Source organism: Sceloporus occidentalis, unplaced genomic scaffold (assembly GCF_023333645.1).
Source record: "Sceloporus occidentalis isolate IW3139 unplaced genomic scaffold, rSceOcc1.0.p SCAF_7, whole genome shotgun sequence".
Lineage (NCBI taxonomy): Eukaryota > Metazoa > Chordata > Lepidosauria > Squamata > Phrynosomatidae > Sceloporus > Sceloporus occidentalis.
In genome coordinates this window covers 23,987,418-24,001,724 of record NW_028316987.1, presented here as the reverse complement: position 1 = coordinate 24,001,724, position 14,307 = coordinate 23,987,418, and the positions used below count along the sequence as shown (strand labels likewise).

Here is a 14,307-nt window from a genome sequence, read left to right as displayed (position 1 = left end):
GTTTGTAACATCTTGCCTTGGTTTGTAACACCTTGCCTGATGAAGAAGCCAGTGAAGTTTTGAAAGCTTGCAACATGTATATGGTTCATTTGGGTTGGTCCAATAAAGGTATCACTGTTTGATGGAATTTTGTTGTTACTGGAATTCCTATATAGCCCAACACAGCTGCCCCTGGATGTCTCCCCCCGCCTCAAATTTGATTGGTTTCTTCATTTTATAAAGAGTTTTTCCAGTCATGTAGTTCTTTATTACTTGTGATTTCTTCATTTTATAAAGAGTTTTGCTAGTCATGTAGTTCTTGCCTAGTTCTTTATCACTTGACATTTGGTACGTCTTCATATTCATTAAGCATGAAGATAGGAAGAAGTATTTCCCCCCAGATTAATGAATGCTGAAGGGCTTCGAATGCAATTGCATATAAAACTTCATATATGTCAACAATCAACAGCAGTATGCATAACTGGTACATACTATTGAATACCCTACTGGTGATCATAACATATTCGCTGACTTTTCTTCTGTGAACTAGAACTTTGGAGGGAAATAATTGTGCTGCTCTGAACAACATAAAAGGACTTCAAAAGATACTGTTTTATTTGCCCCAAACATAATTATGATTCTTTGCTAATTGTTTTCTGCAGACCTTTGACAGGTTGTGAAGGTGGTCACAAAAATTTCCTTCGGTTTTTTTTAAACACCTTCTGAAATAAAAGTATAGGTGATTATTTTCATTGCTACATGCAAAATCTGTTAATTATCACCATATCCATGCATAAATAGATTTTAACATTACATTCCAATGCACTAAAATAAGTTTCTTAGGCGGGATACAAACCGCCGCTTTGCGGCGCTTCCTCGCCGCCGCCGTTTGCTCCGTGCGGGAGCTGCAGCAGCCAAACCGCGCGGCTCCCGCGCGGAGCAAAAAAGAAGCTCCATTTCAGAGCTTCTTTTTGCGGCACCTCTATGACGTCGCGAGGCGCCGCTGGCGCATTCGCGACGTCATAGGAGCCGCGACACGTCTGGACGCTATGCGTCCAGTACGTAAAGATGGCGGCGCCCATGTGGAAGGGGCGCCGCCATCTTGTACGTATAGGATATGTACTAGGGTTAGGGGGGTGCAGAAGCACCGCCCCTTCCTAACCCTAGTACGTATCCTATACGTACTATATGGCGGTTTGTATCCCGCCTTAGATCTGTGGCTATTGCATCCATGTATGTATGAAGTCCTGTGTGTGAGCATCATGTGGAGGTGAGGTGTTTTAATCATGACAGTTCACCATGTAGTTGTTGTGAACCATCTCAACAGGACTCAGTAATCAAACTATAAAGATCTCTTTGAACTCCAAACTGAAGCATATTTTGGAATGTAGATTAATGTAATGTAAGTTGGGCCAGTCCTGCTTCATAATAGCAACACTCCATCGGGGAAGTAAAAGTTTGACCATACCCCCAATGAGGATTGATCCTTTAGACCAAAGATGTCCAAACTCTGGCCCTCCAGGGGTTTTGGACTTCAGCTCCCAGAATCCCAAACCATTGGCCAAGGCAGCTGAGGCTTCATTCTGAAGTCCAAAACAACTGGAGGGCCAGAGTTTAGACATTGCTGCTTTAGACATAATGTTTCTTTTCAATCTGTTGCCTAAAGTGTTGCCCACTTTTGTAGCAAGAGGAAATCTGCTTGGGGCTCAAAGTGAGAGGCTTTCACATGGGAAACTGCTACACAGAGTTGACAGGGAGCTTGAAGATTATACTGACGAAGTACTTTCATGATGTACAATCTGCAGTGCAGAATGCAAGTGCAGCATCATGAGTCTGTCCTTCAAAAAAAAATAAATCACGATGTGGAGTGAATTGCCATAGAGGTGCAATTCCAGGTAGACATCTTAGCAAATAGATGTGATGATTTAAAAAAAAAAAACCTATCAGAAACTTTTATTTATATTAAAGCATATCTAAAATGGCCAATCTCATGCATTCATATTTTCAGTTCATTTTTTATCCAGTTGTCTGTATATGGGCACTACGATATTTGAGGGCTGCTTAAAATTCTTTCTGTGTATATGTGTGTGTGTCTCTATATTTAGTCAATTTGCATTTGTTAATCACATATTTTTCAAAGAATTTTCTAGTGAAAGCCAAGTTTATGTAGAGCTTTGTTTCTCCTGGTAGATGGAAATTTCTTCCACTGGCATTGTCAACAAATATATTGCCACTCAAGGCCCTCTTGCACACACCTGTGTGCATTTCTGGCAAGCGGTTTGGGATCACAAATTATCACTAATTATCATGTTGACAACTCTAACAGAACGAGGGCGGGTAAGTAGAATTTACTTGCTTTTCAATACATTCTAGGCATGTGGAGGTTTGTATACAAAGACTTTTTATGTACTGTAAATTGAAATGTTTTTCTGAAGTTGGTTTCTTTTCTGTTCCTCAATGTCATTCTGTATTTTTCTAAAAAAAATATTGTAATACGTTACAACTTGTAAATATCAAAGACTTTATATTGACAGTCAAAATCATAAAATAATTACTTTGGTTGGTTTAAACAATTTATATCTGACTTTTTCACACAATGTCTAAGGTACTATACTCATGTATAAGTCCAGAAATTTGAGTCAAAATTGGAATTTTGTAAGTTTTTAAAAATTGTTTTCCCTTTCTTCCTCCTTGAGATCCTTTATTACATACCTTTAAGTTTTACCCTTGACTTATCTACAAGGCATATCAAAATCCATAATTTTGGTCCTAAAACCTGCCCTCGGCTTAAACATGAGGTCAACTTATAACCAAGTATATATGATAGCTAAAAGTGTTTTCAGGCCTGTTACAGACTGCCAAAATAAAGCTGCTTCGGGTCTCTTTGGAGGTATGTTATTTAAATGATGCATGGGTCCTAAGAGTCTGGAGGTCGCCACACTCCATTCCTAAGCACTGGAGTGCGGCTTTGGTGCAGCTTCCGGATTCTTAGGATGCATGCATCATTTAAACAGCATACCTCCAAAGAGACCCGAAGCAGCTTTATTTTGGCAGTCTGTAACAGGCCAAAGAAGAGTAGACTGGGAATCTGACATGTGCACTCCCTCATCACTCACTTCTAGCAAAATAAACCAAGATATCCTGGGACAATTAAAAAAAAAAACTAGAGCTCTACAATAAATTTAACATTCTAAGGCTACATAAAGAGTTTGTTAAAAATAATAAAACTAGCATCTAATCAGATTTTATTTAGCAATGAACAATCTGTCCACTTTACCTTCTCTTACATGATCTAAAAAAAATCACAAACTTTCTGTCAAGCTTATGAAAAAATTCAAGTATTAGAAAGTTCTTTTAAAAAATGAATGAAATGAAATCCCTAACTATCTACACTGGCCAAATTAAATTATTCCTGATATGGAAAAAAATGATGTTCTCCCTGCCAAGCTAAACAGGAGACAATCCTATTCTGAATCCTGAAAGCAAGGTAGTAGCTGCAAAGGTCAATAATAATAATAATAATAGGATTTACAGTATTTATATGCTGCCCAGTCACTGGGAATCTGGGCGGCTTACAACAGAGGTTCCCTGCCCTCAGGCTTACAATCTAAAATGACACGACACAAAAGGAGAAGGGAATGGTGGTGGGGGGGGTGGGGGGGAGATCAGGTCAAGCATTCTTCTCTCCCTCTGAGGCCTGGACCAAGGCAGATGGACTGGAGGGAGGGCTCTTTTCCTTTATCGAGGCTGGGCCCGATGGCATTGGGCCTGTCCTTTCGCTCCCTCTAAAGCCAGAAGATAACAGTTGGAAGGAGGGAGGGGAGGGATCTAATAATAATTTGACTTTGATTTCTGAAGTGTCAAAAATGATACACCTAGCAGCCCACTTAGTTTATATTATTCTAAACACTAAATGTGGTAGTGGAGTACAGTGCCATTGTGTATCTGCCATGTACTCCCATACATTACTAATCTTATATAACAGATGAGAATATTACGCAATGTATGTAAATTTTTAAGATGTGATATCACATAGGAGATGTGAATACTGTTGTATGAAAAACCAGAATATCTTTTGAGTTTGGGTTTTGGTTCCCCCCCCCCCCCCCCATCTTAGACCAAATGTCATCATTATTGGCCTGATCCTCCTGACATTGTGGAGTATGGCAACTTTCGCATCAAATGTCGCTCTGAAGATTGCACCATTGCTTACGTCTTTAGAGAAATTCTTATTACAAATATTGAAGTAAGTGGTTGTTCTTTTTACTCTTCTACCAGAAAAAAATTACTTTTTGATATGTGAGTTACGTGTGGTGTGCCTATTTTGCCCGGGGCTTCATCTGAATACTATTGTGCATGGTCCATTGATCAAACTGCTATTCCTAATGGCAGATGAATTCACCGAGAGGATTAAAGTCAATTTAACTTCCTAGTTATTGTTTTTTTAAAAATGCATTTTGATGCTTTCTCATCCCAGGAAAAAGATGGGCCATAAATCCAATAAAGAAATAAATGTAACTCAGCATACTTTTAAATGTTTGTCCTGTTCTTAATTTTGTTTTCAGGACCCAAGCAGGTAGGGGTGAGTGGGAAGGTATGCTTTTATAGGGCTAGATATTTGAGCAGGGAGATGCAGCAGCCTAGGCTGCAATCTTCAAAAAATTGAAGCTAACAGCCTTATCCCATGAGAAAACAAAGCGGAAATAAAGCTGGAGAGTAGCAGCTTTCTCCATGCCTTATTGTATGACATCGTAGCACTTCAGTTCTGTTCTTGTGGGAGTGATTAATGTTTTGTTGAATAGCTAGAAGATGCATTTTTACAATGGAAAGAAAATTGAAGTGCTACAAGCAACTCTTCTGCACAACCCCCCATTCTCACAGCAGTCACACAGTTGATAATAAAATGGTACCATACCATTTGTAGAGCAGCTGTACCTCTTCCCATTATCACTCCCATTGCATTCTCTTCCTGCCTTCTCCCTTAACCCTGCCTTATGCCCTGACCATCATACCTTTATGGTTTGTTTGTGTTTTTTTTTTTGGGGGGGGGGGTAGTTGTACAGTCCCTTCTCCCCTTGGGTTGATTGTCCCACACACTCCATCACCATTGTAGGTCCTCCTCTCTGCATGGAGAGAAAATAAAAGTTTCCCTTAAAAATTTGCTCTGCTGTCTTAAGCTGTGCTCTCCACAAAATAAAAATCCAGCCCAAACTTTAGAAAGAATATTCTATTAAAACTAAAGGAAATACTGTTGTTAAGGTAACATGGCAACTTAGGCAGGCTCCAGACACCCAGCTTCTGCTGCACCTCCTTTTCCGTTTCTTTTTTCCCCATGCAGTTTTGGAGCTGTGCTGCCCTGATCTAATTTAAAAGCTAAAAAGTGAGAAAGAAAATAAACAAGAAAAAATAAAGGTAATCAGAGTGCTTGAGAATACTGAGGAGGGGAGATAGGGGGAGAAGGAGACAGTGATACTACATATCTGGCAATTATACAACTGACCAGGAGAGGAATTTTACACCTGGACACTAGTGGAGTTGTGAGGTCATTCATGGGTTTTCCCCATGAATGAAAAGGGATGGATTGAGGACAGGGCAGCTACAGGGCAGAGAAAGTTTCGTGCATCAAGTATTGCCAAAGCTGCTTCGTTCCCAGTGATATCGTGGTTTAAAAGGCATGTACAGTAATGTCCGACATCACATGGTAAGGCACCGAGAAAACCGCTACTCTCCAGCTCCATAGCTGATTTGTTTTCTTGTGCAAAAAGGCAACAAATTGTAGATCATGCTTGAGTATGTTTATAGAATTTGCTACAGTGAATCTGAAGTAGTCATAGAGCAGAACATCAGCATTTGAACACTGAGTTGCTACTGTGATCATTCCTTTGTATTGAACAGAATATATTGTTTGCATTGTGTCTCAGAATTATGCTTGCCACTTCTTTGTATTCACTAATGTAGAACCAACCAAACAACATATATTCTGTAATATTGGAGATAGAATTCCATAAAATGTATGATACAGCATATAGAATAAATTGTAATTCAAGAACTACATGACTCACATTTGGCGTAGCCACATTCTATACTGGTGTTGGAAAAGCACAGCTCACAGAGCACATATGGCTCCAAACCCCCACCCCTTCAAAGTGTGGTTTGGTAACAGAATTTATAAATGATAACATTTGGGTTTTTTTCCTTGCTTCTATTGTTATTTTGATATCACCAACACTCAGCTCTGTAATCCCAAAACTCTGAACTGGCAAACATTTCATATTTTGAAAGTATAGTCTGGAGGGTCGATTTTAATTAAGGCTGTTTTTAAAGCAACCATACTGATAACTTATGGTGACTATATTTATTTATTTCAGACAGAGGAGGAACACACTGTTACTCATCTTCAGTATGTGGCATGGCCTGATCATGGTGTTCCTGATGATTCCACAGCCTTTTTAGAATTTGTCACCTGTATGAGACCAAAGAGAATAGAAAATGAGCCAGTTCTTGTTCACTGCAGGTACTGTAAATTATTGTATATAATAATTCCAGTCTGAAAACTGTTCTGGGAGAATTGCTTAGGGGCTTTCAAATTCATTTGAATTGGTAATGCTGAATTGGTAATGATTTTCCCAAAAGAGATAAAGCTTAGCTTATGACTAGTTGTGCAATTATGTGTGAGAACTTGTTGCTTTAAAAGGAAACTAATAACCTAAGAAGAGCCCTGCTGTGCCAAACCAAGGATCTATCTACTCTACTATCTGATTTCACAAAGTGGCCAGCCAAATGTCCTTATGGATGTAACCATAAAGGCCATAGACACTTCCATTGTTAGTTTCCAGCAGCTGACATTGATGACATGTTGTCTTTGGGTTAGATGTTCCTTATAGTCATTGTGGCTAGAAACCATTGAGAGGCTTCTTCTCCATGAATTCAGCTTACGCTGAAAGCCGTGTGATGAAGAGTAAATGGCACGTGCGCTGCATCGCATGCACAAGCCCCATTAGTTTCAATGGGGTGCAAGCACACATGGAACTTGCCTTACACTGTGGGGTTCAGAACGGATCCCCGCGTAAGGCAAGGGCACACTGTATATAAAATTTACTGCCACAAAACTTGGGATGATACAATCTTAGCTGGTTTTGCATTCATAGAGGATAATGCTACTATTTGAATGGCTACTACTTAGTTGTAGGGACAGATTATTCTGTTTGCTCTTTGGCCCAGTGGGCACCCTTGTTTTTTCTCAGCAGAATTGCTCTCAGGGAGTGTTCGCATGAGATCCTAAAAGTGCCCACTAAGAGCTGCCAGCTTTGATAGCCTCACTTCTCTTTTTCTTTTTATCGGCTGGGAGTGTGCTGGCAAGATGACAAGAGTATGAAGCTGGCTAAAATTCCTGGTTAAGCACTTGCCCTAGTTGTTTTTAATGATACCGTATATACTCAACTATAAATTGACCTCATGTATAAGTCAAGGTCAGGTTTTGTGGCCAAAATTATGGATTTTGCCATGACCTGTGGATAGGTCGAGGATAAAACTTGGAAGCTCCTTCAGTGTGTGTATGTGGCAAGAAAGACTCTCATTGAGGCCTTTCTTCATCCTTTCCGCTTTCGTTTCAGCCAGACGCGGGGGCAGGAGAGAGACACTTAAACAAACAGCAATATCAATCAATCACCCAGGACTCTTTCTTGCTAAACTCCTCTCCACACCGCATGGGGAAATCTGAAAGACCTGCTATCACATTTCCCTTGTGACGTGTAAATAAGAGACCTGGGTTTTTGTGGTCAATTTTTGAGCATAAATGTTTAGACTTATAGATGAGCATATATGGTAGTTAATGATTTTTGTGTTGGATGTAAGGAATAAAGTTTAGGGGGGAAGAAGACATGCAGTTTTGGGAGTCCTTCTTTTACCGTGTAGGTTAAAGATAGGCCACATTGGATTTTTCTTTCTCTGTGAAGTCTTCTCAAAATAAAAATACCAAGCACACCAGTAAAGAAGACTAAAACCATAACTTTAACCATCATTCCTCAAAACATGTCTAATTTACACTTTGTTTCTGAGATGTAGAAAGTACTCATTGCGAGTGTGGTTTTGAGTGTTTCGTTGTTTGCAGGGTTCTTTGTGTTTTCAAGAGTTTTCTGACATGAAAAAGTATCAAGGTAGTAATTTGATTTCAGGATAAAGCCACTGCTTTGGCTTCTTTATGCAGTATTGTTGCTTATCTCTTACAGTGCTGGAATAGGCCGGACTGGAGTATTGGTTGCTATGGAAACAGCTATGTGTTTAATTGAAAGAAACCAACCTGTTTATCCACTGGATATTGTACGGAAAATGCGAGATCATCGTGCTATGATGGTGCAAACATCAGTAAGTAAGACAAACAGAAATCTGTTTTATGTCTGTGTGCTGTATGTCCCAGCTTCAGTATATTTCAATTTCAGAACAATGTATTATTTTACAAAAATTGTTTCTTTGCAAGATTGCATTTTTAAAACTACATTTTAAGATTTGCAACTGGAATATTGGGTATGCCTTTAAGCCTCAGGAGTCTCTTTTGCAAGTAACAGAAATGGATCTAGATGTATCCCCAATTAAGGCAAATTACAATCTGCTTTTTCAGGGGATGTTCATGCCACCCAGAACAGGTAACAAGCCTATTTCTCAGACTCAAAGACTGTACACGTACAAAGTCTTACCAAGATTCAGGCTAGATGTATTCACCTTCATCCAGCCCATTATTGGTTAAGGATCTGGCACAGTTTTACCTGATAGGCAGGTAGAGTTTCATGTCATAAGCATATTGATGACACTGTATTCCTAAATTGCTTGTGATGTCCCCAGTGGCTTCTTAGGAGAGCAAGTTTGAAATAGAATCCAATAGGAAAGCTGACAAGAGCTGGGGAGTGTCCATGTGGGGTTAAATAGTCTTTAGAGAATGAACTTGAAAATGTTGCCGATTGTCCAAATGTAGACAGGATGGAAATAAAGCATGCTCATATTGTGGCCAACCAAAGAACTTAAAAGTCAAAGCAGAAAGTGCATGAGCCAGAGGCACAGTCACATTTGACTTCTAAAGCAGGAGTACCTCTAAAATGAGGAAACTGCTGAAAAAAGGAAGGATAACTCAAAAATACTTGGAGATTATTCAGAGCGCAACAATAATGGAGGTTCATTACACTGTCTACCATAGGTTTAGGAAAAGTAGATAAAGTTCAGGTAGTCACCAGCACAGCTGATAAGCATCTTAAAGGAAACTTTAGAGAAGAAAGACATCCTTCAAAGGCAGGAATTTTGTCCAAACAAGTAGAAGGAAAGGAATCTAAATTTGCACAAAGGAAGTGGTAGCTGTCAATAAGGACTGGGAGAAAGGATTTTGAGAAGCCTGTAATTAATAACATCAAGATCAACAACAAGCAATTCTTTAAATTCATCAAAAGCTAAAACCAGCTAGAGAGGCATTTAGCACATTTGATGGGAATGAAGTTAAATGAGTAGTAAAGGAGGATAAGGGCCTGAAACAGACAGGGCAAAAGTGCCACCTTGGGCAGAATTGGGGGCATGGCCTACAGATGATGCATGCCCCTGGATCAGGCTGAAGCTGTGCTGCGGCTGTCTAAGGCTGCCCAAAGCTGGCTGCAAAAGGAGCACAATAAAAGCACTCCTTGCCAAGGATTCATTGCAGACTGTGGTGCAGCCAGCCTCAGGACCACAACATCTAGTTGCGATGGTCCCACGCTAAATGGGTAGTGACCAGCTTTGGCATCTGCAAGCTGCCAGTCTGCTTGACCCCAAGGAGACTGTAGAGAAGTTAAAAGAAAGATTTGCAACTGTTATCACTGCCAGAGGATCTGAAACAGATACCTGTGCTTGAACTGATATTATCACAAAGGAAATCTGAGCAGCTACGGCAAATAATAATGAGTTGAAGGTCTAAAACTTACTAATTTCTTTTTTAAAACACTAGCAGGCCTAAGTCTGTCCCGAAATTCAAATGTGAAATTGCTATTCCTCTAACTAAAACATGCAGCATATCCTAAAAGTGACCATTGTCCCAAGGGAACTGAAATATGGCCAAAGTAAAACCAAGGTTTAAAGGAGGGGTGGGTGGGTGGATGGGTACTTTTGGCTACTAAGCTTAATGTCTGTTCTGGATAAATTTATGTAAAGTGTTATTAAAGATAAACAACACTCTCAGTGTTAGCATAGAGAGAGACAAGCCTCTTTGTAATCAGCCTGGTTCCTGCAAAGGAAAGTCCTGTCTCATTAACCTTTTAGAGTTTTTTGAAAGTTATGGACAGAGGTGATCCACATGATTACTTGGAAAAGTGATTTAGAAACAGGAAACTATGAGTAGGAATGAGTGGTTAGTTCTCTGAAGGGGTGATTGTGAGCAGAAGGATCCCTCAGAATCTGTATTAGGACTGGTGCTTTTTAATTTGCTCATATGTGGCCTGGAGTTAGGGTGGTGTGAGGTTTGTTGGTTTGTTTGTTTTGTGAGATGGCCAGGTAGCAGTACGGTAAATTATTTAGGGTGGTAAAAGCTGCATCAGACAGAAGAAAGTTCTAAAACAAAGTCTCATAGCTCGGGGAAAGGCAAATGAGATTTGGTATAAAATTATGCCTGTTAGGACAATAAAAACCCACAGAGTCTTATTCAGTTATTGCTCATTTGTAGGTCAGTTGTGATGAAGCTGGAAAAAGCCACATACCCAGTTTTGTAAACCCAGTCTGCCCTTCAGAGTCCACAGTTTTCTACAAAAGAACCCTTGAACCTAGGTGCAGCCACTTCTGTTCCACATGATCAGAATAAAAACAAAGAGTTTGGTGACACCTTAAAGGCTTAGACTTTGGATAATGTTAATCTTTAAGATGTTTCTAGACTGTTGTTTTGTTGTAGTAGAATAACATGGGCACCCACTGGAAATAATCAGATGGTTTATTTATCTGGGTGTCCTATTATGGAGAACCCTTGTGTTTGAGCAACTGCTCAGAGGTACCTTTGCAAGAAATTATATTCAGTGCATAAACATCCAAAGGTAGGATCAGTTGGGATAGGGTCAGGAACATGCTGTCTTTCACATGTATGCCCTACATATTGATAATTTGTGATTAAGGCTTCAAGAGATATTTATAAATAATAAATATAGCTAAGACCATATAAGCCTTAAAGATTTTTCAGTGAAATTGATTGTTTACATAGAGTTGAAATTTGCCACTTGGCCTAAATGGGGGGTGGGCTGCCTTTTTCCTTTTGGGCTTCATTTCACCGCATTTGTCAGGCTGGTGAAAGGCAAGACCAGACCTAACCAAACATACTGCTCTTTTAATTTATTTATTGATCTTACCCCCTGCCTCTCTACCGCAAAATATCACTCCCTGTCTTTTCTTTGTACTTCTTTCACTCTTATGCTGCTTGTAGTTCTGTCTCTTCTCTCAGCTTCCTATCTCAGCCCTTGAAATCCAGACTTGAATCACTTTGAAAATTCATCTTAAAGGCCACATAATGTTTGTAATGCTAATATAACTTCTTGAATCCATGAAAGATGAAGATAGCATAGCTGAACATTGTATTTTTATATAAATCCTATTTAACTGAAGCTTATTTTTTAACCTTTTTCCTTTGTGTGTATGTACGTCTATTACACAGAGTCAGTACAAATTTGTCTGTGAAGCTATTCTTCATGTTTATAAAGAAGGAATTGTTCGTCCACTGGATTCCAGCTAGCGTAACTGTGAAGAACACAAGTTCATCTTTCTAAAAACACATCAATGAAGCCTAGATCATTTGCAGTTATAAATTATATCGGAGATCAACAAGGCTGTTGGGAAGAGAAAGCAAGCTTGAACTTTGGCACTTTAAAATTGTGTAGGAAATGATTGAACTCTGTAGTATATATATATAGCAAACAGGTAGGCTTGCAAAGACATGGGACATGGAATGTACAGTCGTGGAAAACAAGGAAATCTTAATATGCCCACTGAATGCACCTTTTATTGCCTTAAAATATTTTTCATTAGATGGTTCTATAAATATGGTGCTTACCATGGTAAACTGGAAGAGACCAACCAGCAATACCAGTGGAAAAGCAACGAATTATTGAAGAACTGTGCCTTCTTCCCGTTGAAAGCTGAATACTCCATCATAGCTCACACCAAATTGGACTGAATCATCCAATACAAGGTAGCACTGACAGTATTGTTAGCTGATCAGATTATTTTCCTGAGTTGGAATGCCAAGGGTTGAAACACTGATGTTGTGACTTCTATAAATCTACATAGATCACTACCAAAAGTTCATAAACTGAGCACAGATTGCATGACACACAAAAATGTATGACTTATGTGAGAGATAAAAACACTTGTGTGTCTTTCCTTGGTTATTTGTATGTGTTCTTTGTGTCTCTGTTACTTTTCATCTTCTCATTTGTTGTTCAAACTATGGAATTATGATGTTTTCAAGTTCAGTTTGTATGATGTACTCTTTGTTTCTACTGGAGATGGCAACTGATTTTTGCACATGGCTACTGAAGCTTCTTTATTGTTAGTGTTTAACCCAATTCTGGGGTCCTTTATTGCCGAAACAAATATCCTCTTGCTGCTAAAATGCTCAAATGTCTAAACACTGAGGTTTCCCCCCTTCTATCAAGAGAAAGTCTGTATACTTTAATTTTGGACCAACCCTTCCATTCCATTTGCAGCATCATTGCTAATGCAACGCCACTCTCTTCTGTTTTGCTTCCAGCCACACTGAATGCTTGTATCACAAGCTTGGGTGTGATCTCAGGTATATGTCTTTATATTATCCTCCCATTCTCATTATTAGCTGTAGCTGCTTCCATTTGGAAATAGACATTAGTGTTGGCCTATACCAGAAAGAAAGGCTATCCCCACAACAGCAAAAATTATGGGAAGTAGGAGCTGCAAGGAATCTTCACTGAAAGATCTGGGGGAAAATGGCTGTTTAGCTAGAAAGAGGAAAACTCTGCACTGGATCTAAACTTCTATGAATGGAAGGTCTGGGCAGGGTTCCTCCCCATATCTTATCAAATTATTTGGGATCCTTTTTGCATCTGTGTTTTCATGGGTCTGGCAGGGCTGCCATGGAGAGGCTGAAGTGGAGATTATTGCCTCAGAACCTCAATTGCATTCACTTAAATTTGGATCCAACCTACTTGATTTTGTCCCTCCAGAGGAGTTGTGGTTTGGATTGCTTATTCAAAAGTATGTATCACTACCTTGAATGAGATTCAATGCCTAGTAAGTGTGTTAAGCCTTAATTCCTTGATAAATAATTGTACCTGCAGCTTGGGGATTTTATCTGTGTGGATACAAACATTTGCATGGTGGCAGTGTAAAAGTCAATGATGTCAATGGCTTAGAAAGTAGCAAGTACATGACAAAGGTAAAATCTGAACAGACCTTTCTGTATGGTGTGAATGAGATGTGGAAACAAATTTGAGTGAATATAATGTGAGAATTAATTGTATATTGATAATTTACTTTAAGGTATGCTGGTCTCAGTTTCATTTCAAAGGAGAGAATTGAAATAAACAACCACTGTATGGTGTTTTAAGATTCTGTTCTAGTGAATTATGCTGTGTTAAAGCAAATGTTCCATAAGAATGTGTATGTTGTACAAGTTTTGTGTGTGTCAGGAAAACTCTTTAGAAAATTAAGAAACATTGGTTTGGATCCAGACGTAGTGACATATAGAGTGGGTCCATTGAACTAAACCATGATTAATGTAGATTTCTATAACTCTGAATATGACTAAGTTTGAATACAGTCAGTTGAGTCTATGAGTGATAAGCTGCTTTTTTTTCTTATGTTAGTAAGTAGAACTGAACTACAGATGTATTATACTGGCCAGGTGGTGGGAATGTCACAAGAGCCCCTTCTCGTCCTTTTTTTTTTTCTTATCTGGAGTCAAAAGTGATTTCAAAATGAATGTAATATTTCATAAATGCTGATATTATTTGCTCTGAAAATCTAATCCAATGATTTTGTTGTTTTTATGTTTTGTGTGTTTTATTTTAAAGTGCTTGGTACAGTGACAGAACGGGAGGTCTGTGTATGCAATTAAAAGGGTGATGAGTTACAATTACAGTTTTCTCCTTTGTTCTAATTATTTTTATGTTTTATTTAACCACTGTGATCTGGTGGATAAAATGTGACTACTGCATTTGAATTCAGGGTTCATCAAATTTATTTTCTGATTAGTCATCTTTTATCTTGTGCAAAACATTGTACAAAAGTCAAAATAGCCAAGTTACAAATGCTGTATTAATTTCTGCATTTTGGGGAACAAGCACATTCCTGTTGCATCCAGTT

General features: G+C 38.9%; 1 protein-coding gene across 2 annotated transcripts in view; it reads left to right on the top strand.

Moving 5' to 3' along the window:
- LOC149309405 (tyrosine-protein phosphatase non-receptor type 3-like) overlaps positions 1–14,077 on the top strand; it is an 85,152-nt gene extending 71,075 nt beyond the window's left edge. Inside the window, exons 22-26 of one of the 2 annotated variants that reach the window (XM_089532378.1) lie at positions 2,170–2,316; positions 4,097–4,225; positions 6,348–6,493; positions 8,208–8,343; positions 11,624–14,077. In XM_089532378.1, coding sequence (XP_089388504.1) covers positions 2,170–2,316; positions 4,097–4,225; positions 6,348–6,493; positions 8,208–8,343; positions 11,624–11,701 — 636 coding nt within the window. In that variant the 3' untranslated portion in view covers positions 11,702–14,077. Of the gene's footprint in view, positions 1–2,169; positions 2,317–4,096; positions 4,226–5,317; positions 5,392–6,347; positions 6,494–8,207; positions 8,344–11,623 lie in introns of those variants that run through there. The other variant, XM_089532379.1, reaches the window with a different exon arrangement.
- Positions 14,078–14,307: the final 230 nt, after the last annotated feature.